Source organism: Aulonocara sp. 'chitande type north' Nkhata Bay, linkage group LG14, assembly GCF_057382095.1.
Source record: "Aulonocara sp. 'chitande type north' Nkhata Bay isolate Kocher_YH1m ecotype deep benthic linkage group LG14, A_spYH_male_GT1.1, whole genome shotgun sequence".
Taxonomy (NCBI): Eukaryota; Metazoa; Chordata; class Actinopteri; order Cichliformes; family Cichlidae; genus Aulonocara; species Aulonocara sp. 'chitande type north' Nkhata Bay.
This window is the reverse complement of record NC_141357.1, coordinates 9898966-9922478: the sequence shown is the minus strand read 5'-3', so window position 1 is coordinate 9922478 and position 23513 is coordinate 9898966. Positions and strand designations below refer to the sequence as shown.

Genomic DNA, 23513 nt, shown 5'->3' with positions numbered 1-23513 from the left:
CCACTGGAAATCATTCGCACATTAAAAATGTTTTATTAAAATATTTCATAGAAAAATACAATATTTACACAAATATGTAACAGGCACAACTAGTCGACAGCTCACTATTACTGATATGCAAACACCAGGAGACTGGACATTAAACATTTTTCAAAGTGGATTGGCTTCACTGTCTTTACAAAAACAACAGGAAATTCAGTCTCTGTTAAAAAGTGCATTACATAAACGGTTAACCTCCATCAGGCCGTGTTGTGGAAGGAAAGGTTTCAGCAATAGAGAAATCGCACAGGACACTTCTCTGTGATTGTCTTATACTTATTAGGAAAACCCAACCCGACACAAGTGAACTACAGCTTTAAAACACAGAGTGGATAAGTTCTGGCATGGACCTCTAACCCTGAATTTGTTTGCCTGAAAAAATAAAAGTAGTTTCTAGTGTTGGAGGATAAAAGTCCTCAGCCCTCTCAGATATGTAACCTCCCTGAATGAACAGCCATGTCCTCTAGAGTGATCTCTTCCTCTGGGAAGAGCAGAGGAGGCTGAACGATCCCTGAAAATTTTCTGAACCGACATATTTAATTTTAAAAGAAGAAGAAGGAATGTAAACATCACGATGCAGACGTGTCACAGTCAGTAATACAAAGTCCTCGGTAACGGTCTCGGTAGAGGGAGGCCGTGCATCATGTTGTCAGTAATGATAGACTCTGATCTGATTGTTGTCATCCAGGCCCAGCTGGACCAGCCCGCTCTTTGAGGAGGGAGCCTGATAGCGGGTGAACAGCGGTCTGAACGGTGGAGTTAAAGATGGCAGGTACAACCCAAGGTGAACTTAGACTAGAGATGTTTGCAAAGTGAAAATTTTAAAAAGGAAGTTATATGAAATAAAGGAGAACTAGAGGATGGACTGTGTGTTAGAGTGATGGAAGGATACATGCTGGTGTCTTTCTTGCGCATTTCCAGCCACCTCTTGTTGCCGTCTATCAGCCCCTGCAGCCTTTGGCCGTCCATCTCAGCTGATCTCGGTGTGGAGTGAAGCGCCCGGCTGTGTTCACTGAGACACACACAGGAGTTACCGTAAGTACACTTAAAACAGCGTTTGTGTGGAATCTGCTACACAGGCTTGATTAAAGGTGTATTGTAGGTTGCAGTACTTCAGAGGAGTGTATGATGAGTAAGCCGTGGAGGGTCTTGTTGTGCTGGAACCGAGCGGGGCAACAGCTGCTCCTGGACAAGAGAACAATGACACAATTTGTACAACTTTGTTTTTTTTTGTTTTTTTTCCCCCAACGAGTGCTGTTGTTGGTGCACCACTAATCCAACAACATACCAGGGAATATCTGGCTCCAGCGGCTGTTGAGGGTGTCCCTGGATGCCCTCAGCTCACTGCTGATGGGCGTGCTGAAGAGTGGGGGGGCTGCAGGGCCGCTCTGAGTCGCCCAGCTCCACGGTGGCTCTGAGGGCCTCTCCAGAGGAGGAGGCGAGGCTAAGGAGCTGGTTCCCAGGTTGTACATCTGAGCAATGACAGGAGCTGATGAGGAGGAGGTAGGAGCTAGAGTGGAGTGAGGATGAGGTGGAGGGAAAGCGGCGTAAGGTGTGGTGCTCTGCTGCTGGGTCAGCGAACCCAAGGCACCCAGGACGGTGTTGAGCTGGCCTGAGATCTGCTGCAGTGACTCTGCTAATTCCTGGACTTTGGCTGGAACGGTGGGAATATCACCTGAAGAGAGAGGGAGGAGGAAAGTGTAGATTTGCAGAGGTAAGAGAAAATACAACAGGTGAGTTCTTCAAACTGGTAGGAGCGGCTCTCTGGGGACGCACTAGAGCCAAAATGATTGTCTATTAACAGCTGATTTGTGAAGTTTATATACAGAAACATTGGCTCTGACACACAAATCAAAGGGACACTTATAGTCCCCAATCATAAATCAAAGTATGGTATAGGTTACCTTAGATCTGCCAATTCAGTATACTTTGAAAGGGGCTTTACTCTCAGCCCATAGCTACAGGGGAACATGTTACTTCCATCCATCTTCTTTTGCTTAGCAAGGGCTTGTTTGTTGGATTTAGACTGAAATGTGAAAATCCTGTTCATTGTCTGGCGAGCATGCATTACCTGTCCCATATGGCGGTTCCACGGTGCTGCTGAGGTCTGACTCACTCACATCAAAGGTTACCTTCCTTCCTCCGGCGAGCCGAGACAAATCCTCAAACAGCGGCTACGTGGAAAAAGCACCAGGGCGTTACAGTCATCACGACATTCCATTAAAAGTGTGAATTCCCTTCTGCTACACCTTAAATCTAATCCAGGTTATATTTCCAATCCACTGAGACACATTTCATCCTTGCATATAAAGTGTTGAGTGGCAGAAAGGTACCATGCTGCTAAATGTTCTGCTTATTTTTATAGCTTTTCATCAATTTTACTTGGTCAATATAACCTTCTACACTGATTACACAAGCTCATTCCAAGTGAGACTTTAAACAAGCTCACAGAAGAGCACAAATACATGCTGATGACCTCCTGACCTCTTTGGCTATAGAGTTCTCTAGCTGCAGAAGCTGCTCCTCTTTCCTCCGCAGGAGACTGTTTCCTCTCTGAACCGTCCGCTCCAGCTCCGCCACACTGTTGGCCTCCTGACAAAGGGAGGAGAAATTCCCATCTTGTTTAAAAAAAAAAAATCCGATTGAGGTTTAACACGTAAGGCTCCCCCTTACCTGCTCAAGGTTTATCATCGTCTCTTCGGTCGCTCTTCCCTGAGCGGGGTGGGCCTGCAGGGCCGCCTGCCTCTTCATCAGCCGGCTGCTCTCTCTCTCCAGGAAGAGTTTGGTCTTCTGGATGGAAGCGCCATGTGAGGAGATGTACCGCCGGAATCTGGACACGTTAGAGGTGTGGGGATGGGAAGTGTTGAAGGTAGACACGCACCAAAAACTCAAATGTTTTGATATTTCTATCATACAAACATTAGAACTAGAAACATGCACGCTTCAAAACAATGAAAGGAAGAGTTTTAATCAGTACAACATCAAGTCACTTAAACTTCTGGTATTGGTCTTGTTAGTTAAGTAGCAGAGGGGGTTGTTACGGTAGTCAGTTTTAGCTGATTTAGTACTGAGGACATAAACAACAAGTGCATAAGAGTGGTAACAATGAAAAAAACCCAAATCTGTAATGTCAGATCCGGGAGGAGCTCTGCTTTCACAGCATCTGTCATCTTATTAGGAGTAGTCTACCTCAAAGGTTTTTCAATTTTTAGGATTCGGCTATTTTTTTAGATTGACAAAATGATAAGAACAAAATGCTGGAAAGTACCAAACCATAAACAAACCCCTAATCCTGAAAATTTATAACTGTTTATTCTGTGATTGGTACTGTGTGTGTGCTCCCCTTACTCATCCATGCTGCTGTTGCTGTCAGGTACAGGGGAAAGAGGCGGCTCCTCCAGGTCATCTACATGTAGTGATGTGTCTCTTCTGTCACTGGAGGGCGGCGGCGTCTTCTCTGCCGCCTTCTTTCTGTCCTGCTCTTGTTCCGCGGACGTGCTCGCCCCTTCACCTCGTTCCAGCTCACTGAGAAAACGACAGCAGACTTTTCACATGGAATCATATTTAAAGCCATTAAAAAAGCTAAACAAATACAAAACAAGACAATTCTACATATGCAAGGCGACAGTCATTCTGTCATTTAATACTGAGGCAAATCTATGAGTACCAATCAGAGCTTTTATTTTGAAAGCTATTAGTGTAGGAAGCCTCTACCTGACTCTGTGGCTGAGGCGGTCACATCTCTCCTGCAGCAATGCCACCTTGGTCTCCAGGTGCTCCTTGTCCTCCCTGGCTCTCCTGCTCTCTTCCCTGGCTCGGTCCAACTCCTCCCTAAGCCTCTCCTCCTTCTCCTTGGCCTCACTCCTCTCCTCCCTGGCTCTGTTGATGAGTTCTCTGGCTTGGGCTGTCTCTTCTCTCATCCTCTCGAGTTCCTCTCTCAGCCGGTCTCTTTCCTGGATCAGCCGAGGTAAGGCCTGACGGAGGAAAAAAGGAAAGTTGGCAGATCGCAAAGCAAGTGAATAAAATCTGTTCATTAGGAGAGAGCATGGCTTCACACCTCTATCTGTCGGTCCACTTCCTGCTCCTCTTGTCCAAGCAGCTTCCTCCTCCTCTTCAGATCTGCTGCCTGATAGGAGACAGAAATTGATTAGTCCATGTGGTTCAGATACCTCTTAACAGAGCACATATTGTTTAAAACGGACCTTGGTCTGCAGCATGGCCTCCTGGCTCTTCAGCTCTTTGGCTCTCAGCTCCAGCTGATCCCCCAAATCCTGCAGCTCTGACTCCTACACAAAGAGATAAGATGACTTCCTTTTAGAAAAGGCTAACCTTTACCCTTCCTTGGCACAGCTTAGCAAATATTATGTAAACCCCACCTCAGAGTTAGCATTCGTGTGTCTGTCCTGACTTACCTTGCGTGAGTGTGCCAGCTCAGTCTTTTGTATCTGTGCATCCAGCTGTAAGCGGAGCTTCTCCAGCTGGACAGCATGTGAGGCCTGCAATCGCTCTCTGTCCTCCTGCAGAGTGGACAGCAAGCGCTCCCTCTGAGCCGTCTCCTAGGACACAGACACAATGACGTGACTGATAGTAAGTATCCTGCTTGTTTACAAAAAAAGCCTTGAGGCAAAAGCTTGTGATACTAGTCCACTGTTTAAAATTAAACACAAACGTGACACCGTGTGAGAAAAGCTATTCTTTACTTTAAAGTCCAAAGCATGTGTGGTGTTGTTTTAACAGCTCAGTCTCTCTTTTCCTAGATTCAGACCTGTTATACGCATTTCCAGATTGTTTTTTTCACAGCCTCTCCTAGAGTAAGTTATTTAGCTCCTCTTAAAGTTCTACCTGACTGAATCTGACCGACTCCTCTTAAACAGAAGATGGAAACAGCAGGTGAGTCAGTCTTCTATGCCTGAGCTGGCCAGATTAAGGAAATCTGCACTTACTAATATCATTTGGAGCCAAGAGTAGAAATAAACTGCCTCTTTAGAGCAGTCTGAAATGCTGATATGCCAATCAGACTGATATTAGCCATTTGCTGACATATCAAAAATGTCATTTATGACATTTATGTACAAAGGAAGGAGAAACATCCTTCAACCATGTTATGAATGTTGATGTTGCATACTTTGTCCACCAGAGGGCACTCTGCAACTTTCCTTTTGGCAAAAAGCTTGGTTGGAAACAGATGTTAGGAGCAGAGTCGGGTCGAGCATAAACAAATCATTCAGTATCTTATTAAGCACTTATAAATAACGATATGTGGAAATCTGGTTATGTTTGGTGAATATCGGCTGAAACAACAGTTTTTTTAATCGGTATCGGTCTTAAAAATATCAGCCAGGCTCTAGTCTGAAGATCATTTCTTACTTGAAAGTTTGGCTATATGTTTATAAGAATCTACAGTACAACTAAATCTGAAACGCTCCCTGACCTCGTCTAGATATTTCTCTCTTATGCTGTTCATCTCTCTCCTGTGGTCGTTCCTCAGCTGCTCCAGCTTCCTCTCGTGATCCCGCTGCACTTCCTCTCGCACTTCCTGGAGCACATCGGTCAGCTGGGCAGCGGTGCAGAAAAGGGGGAAGGAAAATTTTTTAATCAGAAATCAGAAATCAGAATGGGTTTATTGCCAGATGTTGAGGTTTACAACATTAGGAAATTGCTGCGGTGCTTCAGTGCAGACAATAAGAATTAAAGTGCTATGTAGAAAGAAAGATATGTGCATGAGATATACATGAGATATATACATGAGAATAAGAATTATGAGTGCTACGTAGAAAGATATATACATGAGTGCAGGTGGTGATCAGTGCCAAACATGAAATGATGCAGTTACACAGCGTAGGGTCATATGTTAGTGGCGGGGACAATCATGTGGTTATTGTTCATGTGTCCAACAGCAGAGGGGAAGAAACTGTTCTTGTGGCGAGAGGTTCTGGTGCGAATGGACCGGAGCCTCCTGCCTGAGGGGAGCAGGTCAAACAGACTGTGTCCAGGGTGAGAAGGGTCAGCTGAGATCCGGGCTGCACGCCGCAGTGTCCTGGAGGTGTACAGGTCCTGCAGAGATGGGAGTCTGCAGCCAATCACCTTCTCAGCAGAGCGCACAACACGCTGCAGTCTCTGTTTGTCCCTGATAGTGGCTCCAGCGTACCACACGGTGATGGAGGAGGTGAGGATGGACTCGATGATTGCAGTGTAGAATTGCATCATCGTCCGTGTTGGCAGGTTGAATTTCTTCAGCTGCCTCAGGAAGTACATCCTCTGCTGGGCTTTCTTGATGACGGAGGTGATGGTGGGCTCCCACTTCAGGTCCTGGGTGATGGTGGTACCCAGGAAGCGGAATGAGTCCACAGAGGTGATGGGGGTGTCAGTCAGGATGATGGGGGGGAGTGGGGCTGTGTGCTTCCTGAAGTCCACAATAATCTCCACTGTCTTCTGGGCATTCAGCACCAGGTTGTTGTGGCTGCACCAGGACACCAGACGTTCAACCTCCCTCCTGTAGGCAGACTCGTCCCCGTCCGAGATGAGTCCAATGACGGTGGTGTCATCTGCGAACTTGATTAGCTTGACAGACTGGTGGGTGGAGGTGCAGCAGTTGGTGTACAGGGAGAAGAGCAGAGGAGAAAGAACACAGCCCTGAGGGGAGCCGGTGCTGATGGTCCGGGAGTCCGAGACATTCTTTCCCAGCCTCACGTGCTGCTTCCTGTCCGTCAGGAAGTCAGTGATCCACCAGCAGATGGGATCAGGCACATTCATCTGGGAAAGCTTGTCTCGGAGATGGTCTGGAAGGATGGTGTTGAAGGCAGAGCTGAAGTCCACAAACAGGATCCTGGCGTAGGTTCCTGGGGAGTCCAGATGCTGCAGGATGAAGTGTAGGGCCATGTTGATGGCGTCGTCTACAGACCTGTTGGCTCTATATGCAAACTGCAGGGGGTCCAGGAGGGGGGCCGTGAGGGTCTTGAGATGGGAGAGAACCAGGCGCTCAAATGACTTCATGACCACAGATGTCAGAGCCACGGGTCTGTAGTCATTTAGTCCAGTGATCCTAGGTTTCTTGGGGACAGGGATTATGGTAGAGGACTTGAAGCAGGCAGGCACATGACATGCCTGCAGTGAGGAGTTGAAGATGCCAGAAAACACTGGGGCCAGCTCGTTTGCACAGTGTCTGAGGGTGGCAGGAGACACACCGTCTGGGCCGGGAGCTTTCCGAGCATTCAGACTCCTAAACTGCTTCCTCACATCTGCTTCATGAATATGAAGAGTTGTGGTCGGAGGAGGTGGTGTGAAATCCTCTTTTGTGTGGGGTGAGGGGGCGGGTGTTGCAGGTGAACAGTTTGAAGGTGGTGATGGCTCTATGGAGGGGGGGGAGGTGGGGGAATGAGTGTCCAAAGTGCCTCTATTGTTGGGGTCATTGGAGGTGTGAAGGCTGCCTGATGGCTCGTCAAAACGGCAGTAGAAGTCGTTAAGGGTGTTGGCTAAGAGCAAGTCATCAGTGGAGTGGGGGGTTTTAGGCTTGTAGTTTGTAATATTCCTAAAACCTTTCCACACAGAGGCCGAGTCATTCTCTGAGATCTGCTGCTGCATCTTCTCAGAGTGCTGATGTTTAGCAATGTCCACTTCTTTAGTGAACCTGTACTTGGCCTCTCTGTAGCAGTCCCTGTCTCCGCTTCTGAACGCCTTACTCTTTTCCAGCCACAGCTTTTTGAGTTTAGGAGTAAACCAGGGTTTGTCATTGTTATAACTCACCCTGGTGCGTGATGGCACAATGCTGTCCTCACAGAAGTGGATATAGGAGGTGACAGTGTCCGTAAACTCGTCCAAGCTGTTAGAAGCAGCCTTCATTGTGTCCCAGTCTGTGGTCTCCAAACACGTGCGAAGCTCCTCCACAGCCTCGTTGCTCCACAGTTTTTTAGTCCTCACGACAGGTTTGGAGAGCTTCAGCCTCTGTCTGTACGCGGGGATTAGGTGGATCATGACGTGGTCAGAAAGTCCGAGTGAAGCGCGGGGCACCGCGCGATAGGCCCCGCTGATCGTGCTGTAGCAGTGGTCTAATGTCCTCTCCTCTCTGGTCGGGCATTTAATATACTGCTTATATTTTGGAAGCTCATGGCTCAGATTGGCTTTGTTAAAAAGAAGTTATAACCCATTCTAATGCTACTAGTGCTTCACGCCCTTTAAGCTCATATTCACAGAGATGATGATTCAATGCTGTATAAAAATGTGTCCTCTAACCTCGCGGTGGTACTCGGCCAGTTGCAGCTCAGGCCGCGGACTCATCATCAGCTCCCTCCTCCTCTCTGTGCTTCTGACCTTTATACACACAAAAAAGTGCAAACACAGACAGATCATTAATCCGTGTTTGTTGTGTTCGTGTACTATTAAAGCAAACCCATGGATCGGTTGGTTTTAATGTTTACATTAGTATATCACACTACCACTGGCCACAAAGATCATTTGGCAGTTTAAACTGAGACCATTTAGATCCTGGCAATGTCTGTCTTTTCTGTCTTTACAAAAACTAAAAAAACAAAGCTACAACTGTATGGTGACGCAGACACTTTAGGACTTTAGGTCATGGACATAAAATATTTTGGTATGTTAGTACCACTGTGATCAAGAATTCTTGCCCTGAGTGACAAGTCTAACTAGAAATGGAGTTACAAGGACTAGGTCACAACAAAACTGACTTCTGGAGTCCTTTCACTACACAAGACAACAAACATCCAGGTTTAACCTACCAGCATCTAGTGTGAGTCAGTGGTTTGTTTTTCAGTCCAGATTGCTTCATAACAAGGACAATATTTGACTATTTACTGAACCCAACTTTAATCTTGATTTCTCCCATGAAAGCAGCTATAATACATTTGCTTCCTTCAGAACGTGTATGATCACTTTTCTATAAATCGCAATAACAATCTTAATAAATCAAGATAGGAAAAAAACTTTCACCTATCAGGGGCGGATCTAGAGAAAGTTTCGTAGGGTGGCATCAGGGTGGCATGGAAATCAAATGGGATGGCAAAATCTAAGCCTTTTTTGAAACACATATGCAGGTGTTACACTTACTGCATGATTTAAATGCAGTAAGTATACACATGTTTCATATAAATATAGTCTATAACTTAATTATTTTCTGTAGCTCACATAATTAAACTTTTCAGTTACATAACACGTGAATTTTTACTTTATGTACTGTATAGCCTGTATAATAAATAAATACATATAAAAATATAGTTTTTTAATCAGAAGTCTGGATTTAGTGGCCTGTCACTAAAATTTAAAAACTGATGTATACTTTGAAGTCCAAACTTTCAACACAAGCTGAAATAGAGACTCAGCGTGGCTCCAGCTTGTTGCTATGTCAGCTTAATCACATGCCGGTCCTGCAATTCGGAGGTGCAGCACACACAGTGTTAAGAACAGTCACCTTCATTCCACCTTCAAAGTGTTAATGCTATCTTATCTTAATAAACAACACCGTCATATGCAAAACTAGGGTGGCACTAGAGGTGGCAAGAGATCATTTTAGGGTGGCACATGCGACCCCATACCACTCCTCTAGATCCGCCCCTGTCACCTGTCACCAACAGTTCCCTCACCTATAATAAATTATCTCCCACATGGAGACAAGATTAATCACAATATAAAAGCAAATGTGTACTTTATTTCAGACAGGTATATGACACACAGTTAGTTTAATAGGATTCTATTAAAGGGATACCTTCTCATAACTACATACAGGATGTGGCCTCTATAATTATTAAAGCAGCTATCAAAATATAGCCCCCACAATAAGAGAACTCTCACCTCATGCGTTACATGTCACTTAACATTTTATTTTAAAAGTTCGAGCATTGCTGCTCAGCAGTCCAGGGTCTTCTTTCTCTTACTTGCTTCATAATGTGTCAAATGTTTCAGGATGGTGAAAGGCTAGCATTGTTACTGCAGCATGCTTCATGCTGCAGTAACAGATGCAGTATGCGGTTTAGCATTGTCTTGCTGAAATATGAAAGGCCTTCCCTGAATCTGGATGGGAGCATGTGGTGCTCTAATTCCATTCCATCACAGATGCAGGATTTTGAACTGAGTGCTAGTAATAAGTTGGATGGTCCCCCTCCTCTTTAGTCCATTGAACACTGTGATTTATCTGACCTAAATATCCCTATAAAGACAAGCTGTCTGAGGATAAAAAAAATCAGCAGCATCAACAGTTACCTCCTGTTTCAGAGAGTCCAGTTTCTCCTTCCTCTCTCTCTGGAGCCTCTTCTTCTCTGTCTCCAGCTCTTCTTCTAACTCCGCCTTCAGTCGCTCGATGTCCCGTGTCTTCTGGGCCTCCAGTCTTTCCCGCGCTGCAGTTTGCTCTTCCTCTAGAGTGACACGTACCTCCTTTAACAGGACTTCACTCTCTTCCCTGCACATGACGCAGATGTTCATGTTAATACAGGGATTGTGTTTTTTCACTTCTTTAGGGGCGACTGTGTGTTAAGCGTTGACCTGAGTTTGTGTTGCTGCTGCTCCCTCTCCCTCTTCGTAGACTCTCTGAGCTCCTCCAACATTCTGTCAGACTCCTCGTTCAGCCTGGTCTCCTCCTCTCTCCTTCTAGACAGGAGGTGCTGCCGTAAAGCCCTGAGGGAGAGGCATGTAAATTCAGAAGCATTTGTGTATGTAGTTTAGGGCTGCCACGATTTGTCGACTAGTCACGATTACGTCGACTATCAAAATCGTCGACGACTGATTTAATAGTCGACGTGTCGTTTGAAGCTTTGTAAGATCGCAAAAGACGCAGGAATAATAGCAGGATTTAAGAGTGTAATAACGGACTGAAACAGAAGATGGCAGCACAGCATGTACAAGGATGCCAGCTGCCGTTAAACCCCGAAGAAGAAGAAGCAGCTGTGTCCCAGAATTCATAGCGCGGCCCAGCTTAGTTTCCAACAATGGCGGTAGCTAGTTAGTTTTAATATTACTCTTATTATTCTTTCTGGGTCACAAAATAAACGTTTAACATATTTTCAGGCGAGAATGTAGCTGTGTAAACCTCAAATATCGGCTCAGTTTATCAGGACACCACATATTTTCAAAAGCGCTCCGACGTTTTCGGAGACGTCTGTTACCCACTAGCTCGTTAGCTAGGCGGGGGCTAGGTCACTAGCGCCGTGAGAACACCGGACTCCCGGCAAATTGTTTTCAAACCCACCGCCGTCTTTCGCGACTCAGGTTAAATATATATGAGTCACTTAGATAAATTAAAAATGTTGTTGTTTGGCTTTTTTTTTTTTTTTTTGTATTTTATTTGTTCCTGAGTAAATCGGTTTGGCTGAGATTAAAGTTATAGTTTTTACACAGCTGAATAAACGTCAAGCAGACAGCTGATTATCAGAAGTGTGAGATGCTGGAGAATATACTCCGGTGTCCTGTTATATTTTAGATAGCAAGGAGTTTATTAAACTTTACCGAAACAATCTGCAAATTTCATTAAAATTGAATAAACTATCATCTTGTCTTTATTTTTAGTTAGCACCTTAAAAGCTTAAAGCTGTAAGCTAATGATAGTTATATAAGAGCAGATGCTGCTGGTGCAATAAGCTGTAGTTTTACGTCCAGTGATGGTTGCTGCATTTTATTTTTGAAGGACTTTTTGTTTATTTTGGATGATGATGATCTGATTAGTCGACTAATCGCATAAATAATCGGTGACTAGTCGACTATCAAAATAATCGTTTGTGGCAGCCCTAATGTAGTTACAACAAAAAAAACCTTTGGAAGCAAAGGAGCTTCATCAATTCGCGGATTCACACCTCATGAAATAATAACAATAAAGAGTAGGAAGTAAACAACACAATACAAAAACAAATTTAAAGGTGCTGTCTTTGAGTTTGACCTCCTACCAACCTCAGTCTTTCCTCAGTCTCCCCCCTCAGTTTCTCCTCCTCCTCCTCCTCTTCTCTTTTCAGCTCTTCCCGGAGCAGACGAATCCTCTCTTCTTTTTCCTTAGCTATGCGCTCCTTCTCCTCCTCTATCTCTCGGTCAGTTTTCCTCCTTTCCCTCTCCATCTCCTCTCTTTCCTTCTTACTTCTCTCCTCTCTCTCTAGCCTCTTTCTCTCCTCTTCTTCTTCTTTCTCACTCTCTTTCTTCTCCCCATCTTTCCGGCTTCTCCCTCCCAGCTCTTCTTCCAAAGCCCTCTCTTGTTTTTTTAAGGAGCGTTTAACACCATCAGCTTGGATGCTCAAAAACCGTGCCTGTCGGCCCCTGGAAGTTTCAGGCCTCTCAAATCCCAGAGGTACGCCGAGGCCCTGGGCCGTTTGCCTGGGGGTGACAGCCTGGTCTGAATGCGAGGAGATGGAGGGTGACGGTGAAAGGCTGGACTGGTGAAGGACAAGCCGGTCAACTTTATGCACTGGGGATGTGTCTCTGTCTTTGGCCAGCACATGGCTAAAATAAAAGAATGAGAGCAAAAGAGTTAAAAGGTGTTGTATTTGTTCATCATAATTCTATGAACAGGCAAGAAGGGCATAAGTCTAAAGCTTTCTTTATAAACTGTAAATGTTGTAAAAAGTAGATGTTTCTTTACTAAAAAAAACAAAATAGACCGAGTGCTAAGTGCAACTTCTTAAGAGGATAAAGTCACATAAAATCAACAAAGCAGATATTTTTGAGGACCAATATGTAAACCAAAGGCACCTCTTGCTGCCCTCTCCTCCTTTCCTTTCCCCCTTTTCTCCTTTCTCCTCCTCCTTCTCCTCTGTGTCAGTTTTTTCCAGTGGACTGACAGCATCAGACAGATCGTTGATGTCCAGAGCCTTCTGCGACAGCTGAAAGACAGAGTTTGAAATCTAAAAATCATTTATCAGATGTGTCGCAGCTGCAAATTTTTGCTTCTTTTTTTTTTTTTACACTGGAAGAATAAAAAGAGATTTATGCAGTTAAATGAAAGGGAAGCTTTTTGGATTTTGAAATTCTAAAAAGACATTTATTTTCTGAACCCTTTAGACCATTATAACTTGTCCAAGCCTGCCTATCAGTGGAACACCACAAGAAAAAAAGTGTCATTGTCCCCACATAGCCTGTTATTAAAATAAATAAAATGTAACACCTCATAAAGGCTTTTAAGAGGCTTTTAAGATGAAATGAGTCGGGTTTTTAGGTCATGACCATGCCATATTTAAAAGAGTCTTGGGGGATTTTGGGGGGGGGTTTGTTTTGGCTTTTTGAGCACAGTAGGTTGAATGGTAAATGAGTTAGGGTGCATACCTTGTTATCTATGGAGGACGACGTCTCCTCAATGTTCTTACTGGCTTCAGAATTCTGCAATAGTACAGACAGTGATCATGTAACGTTCTCGCTGATAACCTATGTCTAAACAACTGAACTGCCCACAAGCAACACTGGACATCCAAGCATGCTGTCTCTACCAAAGCCACAGAAAGACACTAAGGGTGATTCCAAGCTACAGCCTACATGCAAACACAACCAAGGCCAGACTGCAGGCAGGCACACTGCAAAATCATTGTGCAACTAAAGCAAGCACACTCTCCAGGTGAAGGGCAAGGTTGTGGGATATGACAGTTCTGTCTGAACAGAAAACTCAAACCAGCAACCTAAGGTCAGGTCAGCTTAATAAGTCTGCACTGTCAATGGGAAAATACTCCAATCCAATCCTCAGGGGCTCAGATAGATTGACCTTTTGCCCGATTTATCATTCAGTGTGTGAATGAAGACTTCCAGGCAGGAAGTCGCAGGGCAAGTAGCAGCCCCTAAGGCAGTGGAGTTGGAGCCTGAGAGCTACTACATGCACCTGCTTGCAAAAATCAAGCAAGACTAAGACTGAGAGGCAACACAGAGGCACAACATTGGACCCTACCTCTGCAGGAAGGGAAGAATTTTTTGTCACATTTTTCATCTTCCGATCATTACTGGCTGGTTGGTCATAAGCTCCTTCCTCTTTAAACCTCTCTATAACCTCCTCCTCCACCTCCTCCTCCTTGCTGTCTAATGCTCTCTGGCCAACTGAGTCCTCCTCTAGCTCCACTCCCCCCCTCTCTGTGTCTTCTCCTTCGCTCTGTACACATCTTTCCAACACCTCATCACTCTCTGTCAGTTTCCTCCGGCTTAGAGAGCACTTCTCCAAAACCTTATCGCTCTCCTCCTCCTGCCCTCCTTTGCTACTGGTCTCGACCTCCTCTTCCTTTCTCTCACTGTGCCCTCCGTCACTTACAGTTCTCTCAAGCTCATCCCTCTCTTTGTCAGTTCTGTCCTCCTCCCGACTTTCTCCACCTTGATCACTTTTGGAGGACTTCTTCACGACTTCACTGCTACTATCCTCACATTCCTCTTCTTCTATTTTTTGCTGCTCTTCTTTCCTCTCTATGTCTTCATCTTTGTTCTCGTCCTTATCTTCACAGCACTCTTCCTCTAGCTCATTATTTTCATCTTCCCCTTTCTTGTTCTCTCCAGCCGCTTTCCTTTGAGCATCCTCTATCTCTTTCCCCTCCTCTTGGCTTTTTCCATCTTCCTGTCTACCTTCCACATCTCCTTTTGTCTCTTTTGCTCCTTTTTCATCTTTGTCTAATGTGCTACCCTGCTGCTCTTCTTCCTCTGCCTCATTTAACTCCTCTGCTACCTCCTCTTCTGAGTGCTCAGCAGAGTGTTCAGGATCAGGAGTGACAGCATCAGCCCCTTCCTCACTGACATGATTTCCACTGCCTGTCTGTGGAGAGAGGTGGCTGTGGCGACCCTTCAGAGAATCCTGGGTGGAAGACAATGGGAAGAATGGTCCATCCATCCCACACCTTGTTAGGCAGTCAGCACATAAAAATAAATCCACCAAACAAGAACATGCATGTCTGCACAAACAAAAGACACAAACATTGTGGTTCTGGGACTCACATTTAAACACAAGCACAAACACGGGGGATAGTTCGAGCAGGTGTGTTTTATGACTGTGATTTCCTTGTTTCAGCACTGAATCAGTACACCTTTACGCTGACAAATCAACAGGGAATTCTGTTATTCTCCCCCAAAACACACCAAATTTATGACTTTGGGTGCAAGCCTTGATTTGGTGAAAAAAAAAAGTCTAAATAAGTTTACTACAGGTAAAGAAGCTAGTGATACAACTGCATTTACAGTTTTTCTCCTTATTTATCCCTTCAGCATTTAAATCAGTCATGCAGCATAATTCACTAAGGTGCATATAAAAGAAGCAAAGGTGCCTTAAACCGGCATTCCTTATAAATAAATCAGCAGGAGGCGACTCCTCCAGTCATGAAAAGAAATCTAGTTATAGAGACATCTAAGAGAAAATGACCCTTCAGCTCCCTGTGACTTCTGCAAACACTTTCTTAATGAGCTAATAGACTTAATTACTAGTTTAGTCTTACTCAATCCAACATAATGTTCACTTTGTCCCCATTAGAGTCAAGAAAGACGATAGAGCAGGGTATGGGCACACAGTGTCCCTCAGCTTCTCAGTCAGACTCAGAACTCGAGTCCAGTATGAAGACAGAGGCATCACAGCTGGACATTTGGCTAACACAGTGGGTTATGTAATTATTACTGGGTCCATTTTAACCTCACATGGCAACAATAGTTGTTGCTAGGGAAATGCTGCACAAGAGCACGGAGCACATAGCAGAAATGAGACAATTTTCTCAACTTGTGTTAATTTATTTGGCATGTGAGGAAAAACTGGTTTTATTTGAAAGGAAACTCAACCTCCTGAAACATCCAGCTAAACTAGAAGGAGTCTGACTTCATGAAGCCAAGCGTGGCTTTATAAACTTGTTTTTTCACATAAGCATCAAATCTTAAATGAAATCCTCAAATTTTGTATTTTTTTCAGAACCACAGAGCACATCACTGTTCTACTAGACTACTTTTGCTAGCCAAACATTTTACAGAATATTCGTTTAGCTCAGTTGGATGAGCAGGCGACCATATGCTGTACGGCTGAGAGCCGACAGCCTGGGTTCAAGTCCGAAACGTGGCCCTCCTGTCAGTCTTCACTTTACCTATCCAATAAAGCCATAAAAAAAGAAACTGTTGCACTATCCTTAGGGAAAGGCTACAAAGTATCTGTCACTGTCCAAAAACTTATGGACCCTTCTCTAACCTCTCCTTGGTCTACTCTTCCACATTTGCTTAGGGCATAAAAACTACACACATATTAGGTCTGTCAGACTTCAAGCAACAAAGATGTGCCCGCGTTCTCAACTTTGAAAGCCATCTGTGCTCCTTTTGGTGATTGTGTTTTTCAATATAGAAATAAAGTGTGTCACAAATTTGTGCATCATTAGTAAGTAAATTGCATTTTATCCCTCAACACTTTTTTAAAATTTAATTTGGCCCGATTAACAAACCTGGCCGTGTCTGTATTATATATACATTTCAGAAAAAAAAACTATTTATATGACTTATTAAATTACATGATATAAATACAACTGCTCAGTGGTGATGGTAAGGAATTATACTGTGAATGATATACTTAAATAAATAAATTCATGAATGAGTTTTGATGGCGATGGCCCATGCTCTTGCTGTTTAGAGAGCAAAGCAGTAACAGTGGCAGTAGGAGGACAGAAGGACAAAGAGGAAGACACAGTAACAGCCGTGCCCGTAGGACAGATCCCAGCAGCACAGCAGCTGCAGGGACACACATGGGTCACAGTGCAAAGGTGAAAGGTTTAAAGGTCAAAGAGACACAAGAGAAGCAGAAACATATGGTTTAGAGACCACAGTTAGACAAGACAACAAGAAAAGTCCCTTCTTGTAATCATAAAAACACTTATAATAATATAGCACCAATACCCATTAATAACACTTCTAGTTAAACAGGCACTGAAAATACAGCAGTGTTTGTGTATTTTCTAAATCTCTCACTCTGCAGTTTTACCAGAGGAAAGGTACCCGAGACCCCCATTCTTCACAAACATATTCTGATCTTTGTACAAAATCTCTGGTTTAAAAAACAGAAACACAACAATCATTATAATACCTCGAATGTGCCGCACATTAAACAACACACCACAGCCGTTCAAAGACACACACACAGGTGAAGAGGGCAGAAGTGGCAGAGAGGTTTTACTTGTTGAGAGCGAGAAAGAGAGAAATGATGCGTGGACACTGTTGTGTGCTTTTACTTGTTGTGACTGCGGTTCAGGGCTGTGGTCACCAGACAGGCCCAAATCCTGCAACTCGGGCTCCGTCCTCTCCTCAGCTGGTGCTGCGCCAGTGGCATCACTTTCCTGCAGTAAACATTTACACAGGAAACTTTAACACTGACACTGATAAACCATTAATTAGGAAACATAATTATACTTTCTATAAATGAGAAGGTGCATAATGGTCAATGCAGTTATTTGTGCCTAAATTATAACTCAGAGTAGTAAAAAGCTAGTAATCCTGTCTACCTCATACTTTAGGCTTCCTCCAAGGGCATCCAGATCCAGGTGGAGATTCTTCAATAGTCTGTCTGAATCATGAGGACTTGGCTGGAAAGAACAGTCGCTGGTTACAGAAGGACGTGAAGTGTATTTCCTGGGAGCTACAGGAAGCTAAACCAACCTCGTTTTCTGAGATTTTGTCATCATCACTGTCAAAATCGGGCAAAGTAAATGACACTCTCTCTTCCTGTCGGATGCCGAGTATTCTGGTTGCTCCACTGGTTCGAGGAGCCTGAAAAAGAATGAATGGAAGGAAGAGATTCAGATGGGATAAAAAGGGAGAAGCACAACATTTCATCCATAACGTAGCATGATGGCTCTTTTACCTGTAGGGGTTTCTTGAGGGGTTCCAACCCCCCAGAGCTGCCGAGAGACCCCCGCAGAGCAGTGGCAGATCCAGAGAGAGCGCTTTGGCTGGGGGCATCTAGACCTCGCAGGGGAGCCAGGCTGGTAAGCGAAGATTGCAGAGGTCCCAGAGACGAACTGAGGGCCTGTAGGAGAAGAGACGCAGTCGGTGATGTGAGCTCTCGCTTTTCAACAAATCCTTTTTTAGGAATGCATCGTGTTCTCTGACATGGAAGTCTAGTTTTAATATTGCAGTAGAAAGAAAATGTATTTGGGCTCTTTAGATGTTTATATTTTAATAACGTAATACCACTAATTAGACATTTCCACAACTCCTTCTGCAGCAGTCCAAAATTCCAGCCTGTGACATAAAGAACTCTCTCAGTCACAGGGAGAACACAGAGTTCTGCAGCAGATGGCCCGGACCCCAAGAGAGCCCCGATTACAACACCGAGTCAGTGGGGATTATGCAGAAGCAGATGCAGAAGACACTGAGGCAGCATAACACTATATAAAAACATTGATAAAGTGTCCACAATGTTAGAAACTGATTTTGCAAAGTGTGCATAAAAGGACCTTGGCGGGCTAAATCTGAGCATTTTAAGGGCTAATTGAAAAAAACAACAACAACAACAACACTGACAACACGACGGTGGAGCAGTGGTTAATCTCACAGCAAGAAGGTGTTGGGTTCAAATCCACCATCTGGCCGGGGCCTTTGTCTGTAGGTTAGTTTAGTTGATGATTCTAAGCTGCCCACAGGTGTGAATGTGAGCATGAATGGTTGTCTGTCTCTCTTTGTCAGCCCTGTGACAAACTTGCAACCTTTCCAGGGTGTAGCCCACCTCTTGCCTTATAGCAGAAGAGATTGGCTCCAGCATGGTTAAGTGAAAGAAGCTGGATGGATGGAGGTTGGAGTTGTGAATTTCAAACTTTAAGAATCAACAGGCTAACCCTTATGAGCTCAGAAAACCTCCTAATAACCCAGTAACAAACAGTAGTTTGTTGTTCGGCTACAGTTTTAGTAGTGAAAATACGAACACACACATATACATACACGTTTGTCCCTATAACCACTTAATCAATCTATACACATCTTATTTGCAGTCCACTTATACTCTGATGCAATGTTGCTCGATAAGTAAACATAAAATTTTTGTCTAAAACAAGAAGGAAGAAAATAAATCAATAAAACCACTCACCCCATGAGTTTTGAGTGGTTCCTTCTTCTTCTTCTCTTTCTTCTCCTTCTTTTCTTTCTTCTTTTTCTTGTCTTTCTTGGCTCCTGCGCCCCCAGCTGTGGCTGTGAGCTGAGCTCGCTCACGCTCCTGGGCCACCAGGCGTCGGTAGTGCTCGTCACAGGGGTGATCCCAGGTGGACTGACCCGTGGAGAAGTTGAAGTAGTAGATGTCCCCTGTCACGTCCTGGCTGTGGGTAAGGAGAAAGGAAACGGGAGTCATTCACTGTTCTATTCAGTCTTGAGTCACCCCACATTTCTTTATAATTTTACTTTGAAGGTATCAGACATTCTTGAAATTATTTAAAATGGCCTTGTGCAACAACACCATTAACACTTACCAAACTGAAGGGATGAACCAGTGTGGACAACTAAAGCAAACCTGTTGTAGGAGGACAAGCTGGTGGTGCTGGATGGATCATATAACCCCACCTCCTACATTTTTATGTCCATTAAGCATTACAAATGATTATTATGCTATAACTGTCTTAATAATTATTTAGGTTTAGTTAATACATTCAGTTAAAAACCATAGAATCCATTCTTACAGTTAACACCACTCATTGAGGACATCATAATGAAGCTAAATTATATAAAACACATGAGCCAAGAATTAGAAGGATGGCTATGTTAATCTATTACGTTAATCTATCATCTATCTACAAGTAATAATAACTGCTTTGTAAGCCATGTGTTGCTGGGTTAGAGGCATTATTTTGTCAATAGCTCTGACGTCTCCCTGGAGAATTTGATAAGAGATGGTTGCTACACACTTTGGCATTCAGTTGTCAACAACAGACCCTCACTTGTAATTAGCTGGAAATTACACTGTAATCCACACCTTGAAAACACTTTGTAAAACACCTGAATTTGCCAGAGCATACGTGAAAGGGGACTTATACAGAGGCGGAGCCAGACATTTGAAACACCCGGGGCTTAGCCCAAAAGGGTAGTATGCATGTGGGATATATATTTTTGTGTGTGTGTGTGTGTGTGTGTGTGTGTGTGTGTGTGTGTGGGGGGGGGGGGGGGGGGGGGGGGGTAGAAATGACTGAAAGATTAATAGGCTCTGTTTTGAGTTTTGTTCAAAAAAGAATGACTTCATATAGGGAAAAATATATATCACATATGCAGGACACCTTGAACTAGGTTTTTAATTAAGCAGCAAGGCAGAACAAAGTCGGGGCTGTATCAAGACATGAGGACTAAACCCCAATTCAACCAGACCCAGAACTGATCCGGAATTAAAACAGGACTACAACAGTTCAAAATCAGGACTACTGAGGACTTAACCAAGACAGAACCAGAATCAGAACTAGATGATAGTAGCACTAAAAATCATCATAGACCTGCACTACGATTATTTTTTAATTCTACCAAAGCACACTATTTAGATTCAGAAAAGTTTATATAATAATTTAGCCTTGTTGTGCAAACAAGTCTGCATAACGTAATAAATATAGAATTTGAAAAATAACAAACCTAAAAAGAAACACTAGGTACGAGATACATGAGGACCTATGATACGGTGATACTTTTGGTAAACAACCATTTGACTAACATGTGTGTCTCACCTGCTCTTGTTCCACCTCTGTTCTGTCCTCATTCTCTCTCTCCCTCTCTGTTCCTCTCTCTCCCTCTTTGTGCTGACAATCATCAAATATACAGTTGAAACCAGATATTTACATACTCTTCAGATCAAAACACAAACACTTTTTTAATTGTAACATCAAATCAGACTAAATGTTTATTTTTTTAGATTGCTAAATATAAAAAACATATTTGTTAACTTTAAGAGTAAAGAGAGAAACTATCTGTATTTCTTAATTGCAAATGGCACCAAATTGTATTCAAAATTGAGCCACACTTATGGAGCTCCACAGTTCTTTTCCTGGTGTTTTGGTTGACATCTCTTGATTTTCCCATTTTAAAGAAACAGGCTCTGTGTTTTGCCTTATATGCATCCACAGGTGTGCCACCAATTTACTCACATGGACTCTACTAACCTATCAGAAGCTTCTTCAGCTCAGAATGGAATCGTCTGGAGTTTCTTATTAATTAACAATAAACTTAGTGTATATGTGCTCCTAAATTTGATGAAAGTGATAAAAAATAGACAGCTAACTCTGTCTCTCTTTATTCTGACATTTAACTAATTCAAAAGATATTTCAATATTTATTTATCCAAAACAAAACAAGTTTACTCTAAATTAATGTTGTACAGTAAAAAAATGTTCTTGTGTTTTCCATAAAGTGTATGTAAATATCTGGTTTCAACTGTGAATATACTGCTGTGTATTGAAGTTCCTCTTGTTTTGCATAGAAATATACTGAACAACATACAAAGCATAATATATAAAATACTACCAGAGTTTTTTCTTTGAAAGAAGCCCCTTATGTCCATTCTTGTATATCAGTGCATTACTGAAACCGATTTATTTAGCCGTGGAGGGTAACAACTGAAAATATGAAATAAACATACATGTAAGCTAAGAGTCTCTAAAGAAACAGCATTGTTGTTGTTCGGCTTTTCATTTCACCATTTGTTGATTCACTCAAAGAGCAAGTAACGTAATATGGGCCAAGTGATCAGTTTGATATCAATCTTTCGTGATACACCGTCATATTTACATTATTTGTACAGTACGAATGATTTGCTTTGGTACCTGATCGAACTTCAGTTCTCCTCTGTCTGCCTGGCTCCGTTTTAGTGTCTGAGCTCGGATCATACCAATATTAGGGGGGATTTACGCACAGTCGTAAATTCCCACAGTGTGCACTATGTGCTTCGAATATTGTGTGTAGTTTTTGTTTTATACAGTTGTCAGCCAGGCATCTAACTATGAAAAAATTACACCCCAAAAGACTTCTGACAAAACAACCCGGGCTTAAGCCCAGTAAGCCGCCCCCCGCCACTGGACTTATATCTCTGGTGCTTGAGGTCCACTCCCTGGGTGCTTTCCCATTACTTACCAAGGCTTCCACTCAGGAGGCAAAGGGGCGACGATGCCCTCCCTCGCCAGCCACAGAAGCTCGGGCTCATTGTCGGGGTCAATGCCAATCTCTCTTGCATACTCTTGGATCTCTGATCAGAAGAAAAGAAGAAGAGCTGAATGCAAAGTATACACCATCATGTAGCATAGTTTTGGAAATCTCCAGAATTTAAGCCATAAAGCACTGCAGTTCTGCATGAGCTCTGTTTATGGAACCTGAATGCAACATGTTCCGGACTAATATTAGTTCAGCGTTTAGGTGTGAATAAACACAAGTAAGCCACAGTGCAGTTTAAATCTCATCAACTGTGCTGTTCAATGATGCTGGGGTACCTTGTTCAGAGGGTATATAATTCTCATCGTATTCCTCTTCGAGGATCAGCTGGTCTCCTACGAGAGCAGCTGCAGTCATGGTTACTGCAGAGACAAAACATAATTCACGCACATATTATAAAACAATGGCGACGCCGTTTGCATCAACATCTCTTTTGAAAACGGCAGGTTTTGCGTTGTCGTTTAGCTAAAGGGGTAAAATTTACACATTAGCTAACTTTTGTCGCATATTTGTTGTATACTGACTAACAATGTTTAGCATGGGGAAAAGGGCTTCTGGGCTAAAGCCACAGTCAGCATACAATCAACATATAATCCTTGCTGAGGACAGCAATTAGGGTCGGGGAGTAAAAGGAGCGAAATAAATCTAATTAATCTAACGTTAGCATCTCAGCTAATTTCCACGTTAGCGTAACGTTAGCTCAGGAAGCTAAGTAGTTGGAAAGCAGATTAGAGCCGAGCCGTTTACCTTCCCAACTTTAAATTAACCTCTGTGGAAGCAACGCTTAGCAGTCAGTTCTTTGACGGCGGCATTGTGCACAAAGACAGGGGAAAGATGCGAAAGTTACACTCCTAACAACATCTCCAAGGACGCTTCCTTCGTTTCCTGTTGGAGACGTTTGAATCTGACTGGCTGAGCCACTCGAGGCGTTCACATGTACTCGGAAACTCAGCAATTGTCCAGTTTATGTGTATTACAGTACATGGTGAAATTAGACTTTAACAGAGGTGTTAACGGTGAGCATACTGTCATTTATTTTAGTTTACGCATATAGACTCAAAATAAAAATAAAATGTCTGAAATATATGAATAAAATCTGTTCATATGATACGACAACGTTAATATGAAAGGTATGGTTTGCAAAATGGTTTTGAGACTTGCTATGATGTATCTCTTGGAGACTGGTACTGGCAAAAACACAGGAGGCCAAGCTATAGGTGATAGAGTTGAGGATACTCAGTGACCATAATGGATCAGATCCGAAATGAGTATGTCAGAGGGACGACTCAGGTTGAGCATTTTGGAAAAATAGTTACAGAACCAAAGCTATGAAGGTTTTGATATGTGCAGAGGAATGACAGTGGATTTATTAGAGTTTTCTTTTTTTTTTTTCTGCCTGTCCCATT

At 43.3% G+C, this 23513-nt stretch overlaps 1 protein-coding gene across 5 annotated transcripts; it reads right to left on the bottom strand.

The window, feature by feature from the left end:
• Positions 1-10: 10 nt before the first annotated feature.
• On the bottom strand, positions 11-23026 carry cep164 (centrosomal protein 164). 5 transcript variants are annotated; one of them, XM_086260889.1, is made up of 29 exons: positions 22855-23026; positions 22386-22469; positions 22033-22144; positions 20634-20705; positions 19025-19250; positions 17804-17968; positions 17599-17709; positions 17445-17525; positions 17175-17279; positions 13898-14782; positions 13288-13341; positions 12718-12848; positions 11929-12468; positions 10531-10662; positions 10252-10447; positions 8269-8346; positions 5471-5593; positions 4452-4595; positions 4242-4325; positions 4097-4165; positions 3754-4013; positions 3388-3564; positions 2713-2869; positions 2524-2631; positions 2111-2213; positions 1328-1714; positions 1152-1224; positions 932-1051; positions 11-785 (listed from the first exon to the last, which is right to left on the bottom strand). In XM_086260889.1, the coding sequence occupies exons 2-29, from the start codon at positions 22462-22464 to the stop codon at positions 689-691; spliced, it is 4869 nt and encodes a 1622-aa protein (XP_086117015.1). In that variant the 5' UTR covers positions 22465-22469; positions 22855-23026; the 3' UTR covers positions 11-688. The 5 variants fall into 5 exon arrangements, with proteins under 5 accessions (XP_086117015.1, XP_086117016.1, XP_086117017.1 ...); XM_086260890.1 differs by lacking the exon at positions 20634-20705; XM_086260891.1 differs by lacking the exon at positions 13898-14782 and having other exon boundaries at positions 22855-23025.
• Between the last annotated feature and the right edge of the window lie 487 nt (positions 23027-23513).

Bases quoted from the DNA above. Each gene is read 5' to 3' on its own strand.
- cep164 (XM_086260889.1), bottom strand. From the start codon at position 22,464: ATGACTGCAGCTGCTCTCGTAGGAGACCAGCTGATCCTCGAAGAGGAA. The intron at 17,710-17,803 runs GTAAAAGAGCCA...ATTCTTTTTCAG, and splicing joins CCCTCAAGAAACCCCTACAG to GCTCCTCGAACCAGTGGAGC. The intron at 2,214-2,523 runs GTCAGGAGGTCA...TTTTCCACGTAG, and splicing joins AGAACTCTATAGCCAAAGAG to CCGCTGTTTGAGGATTTGTC.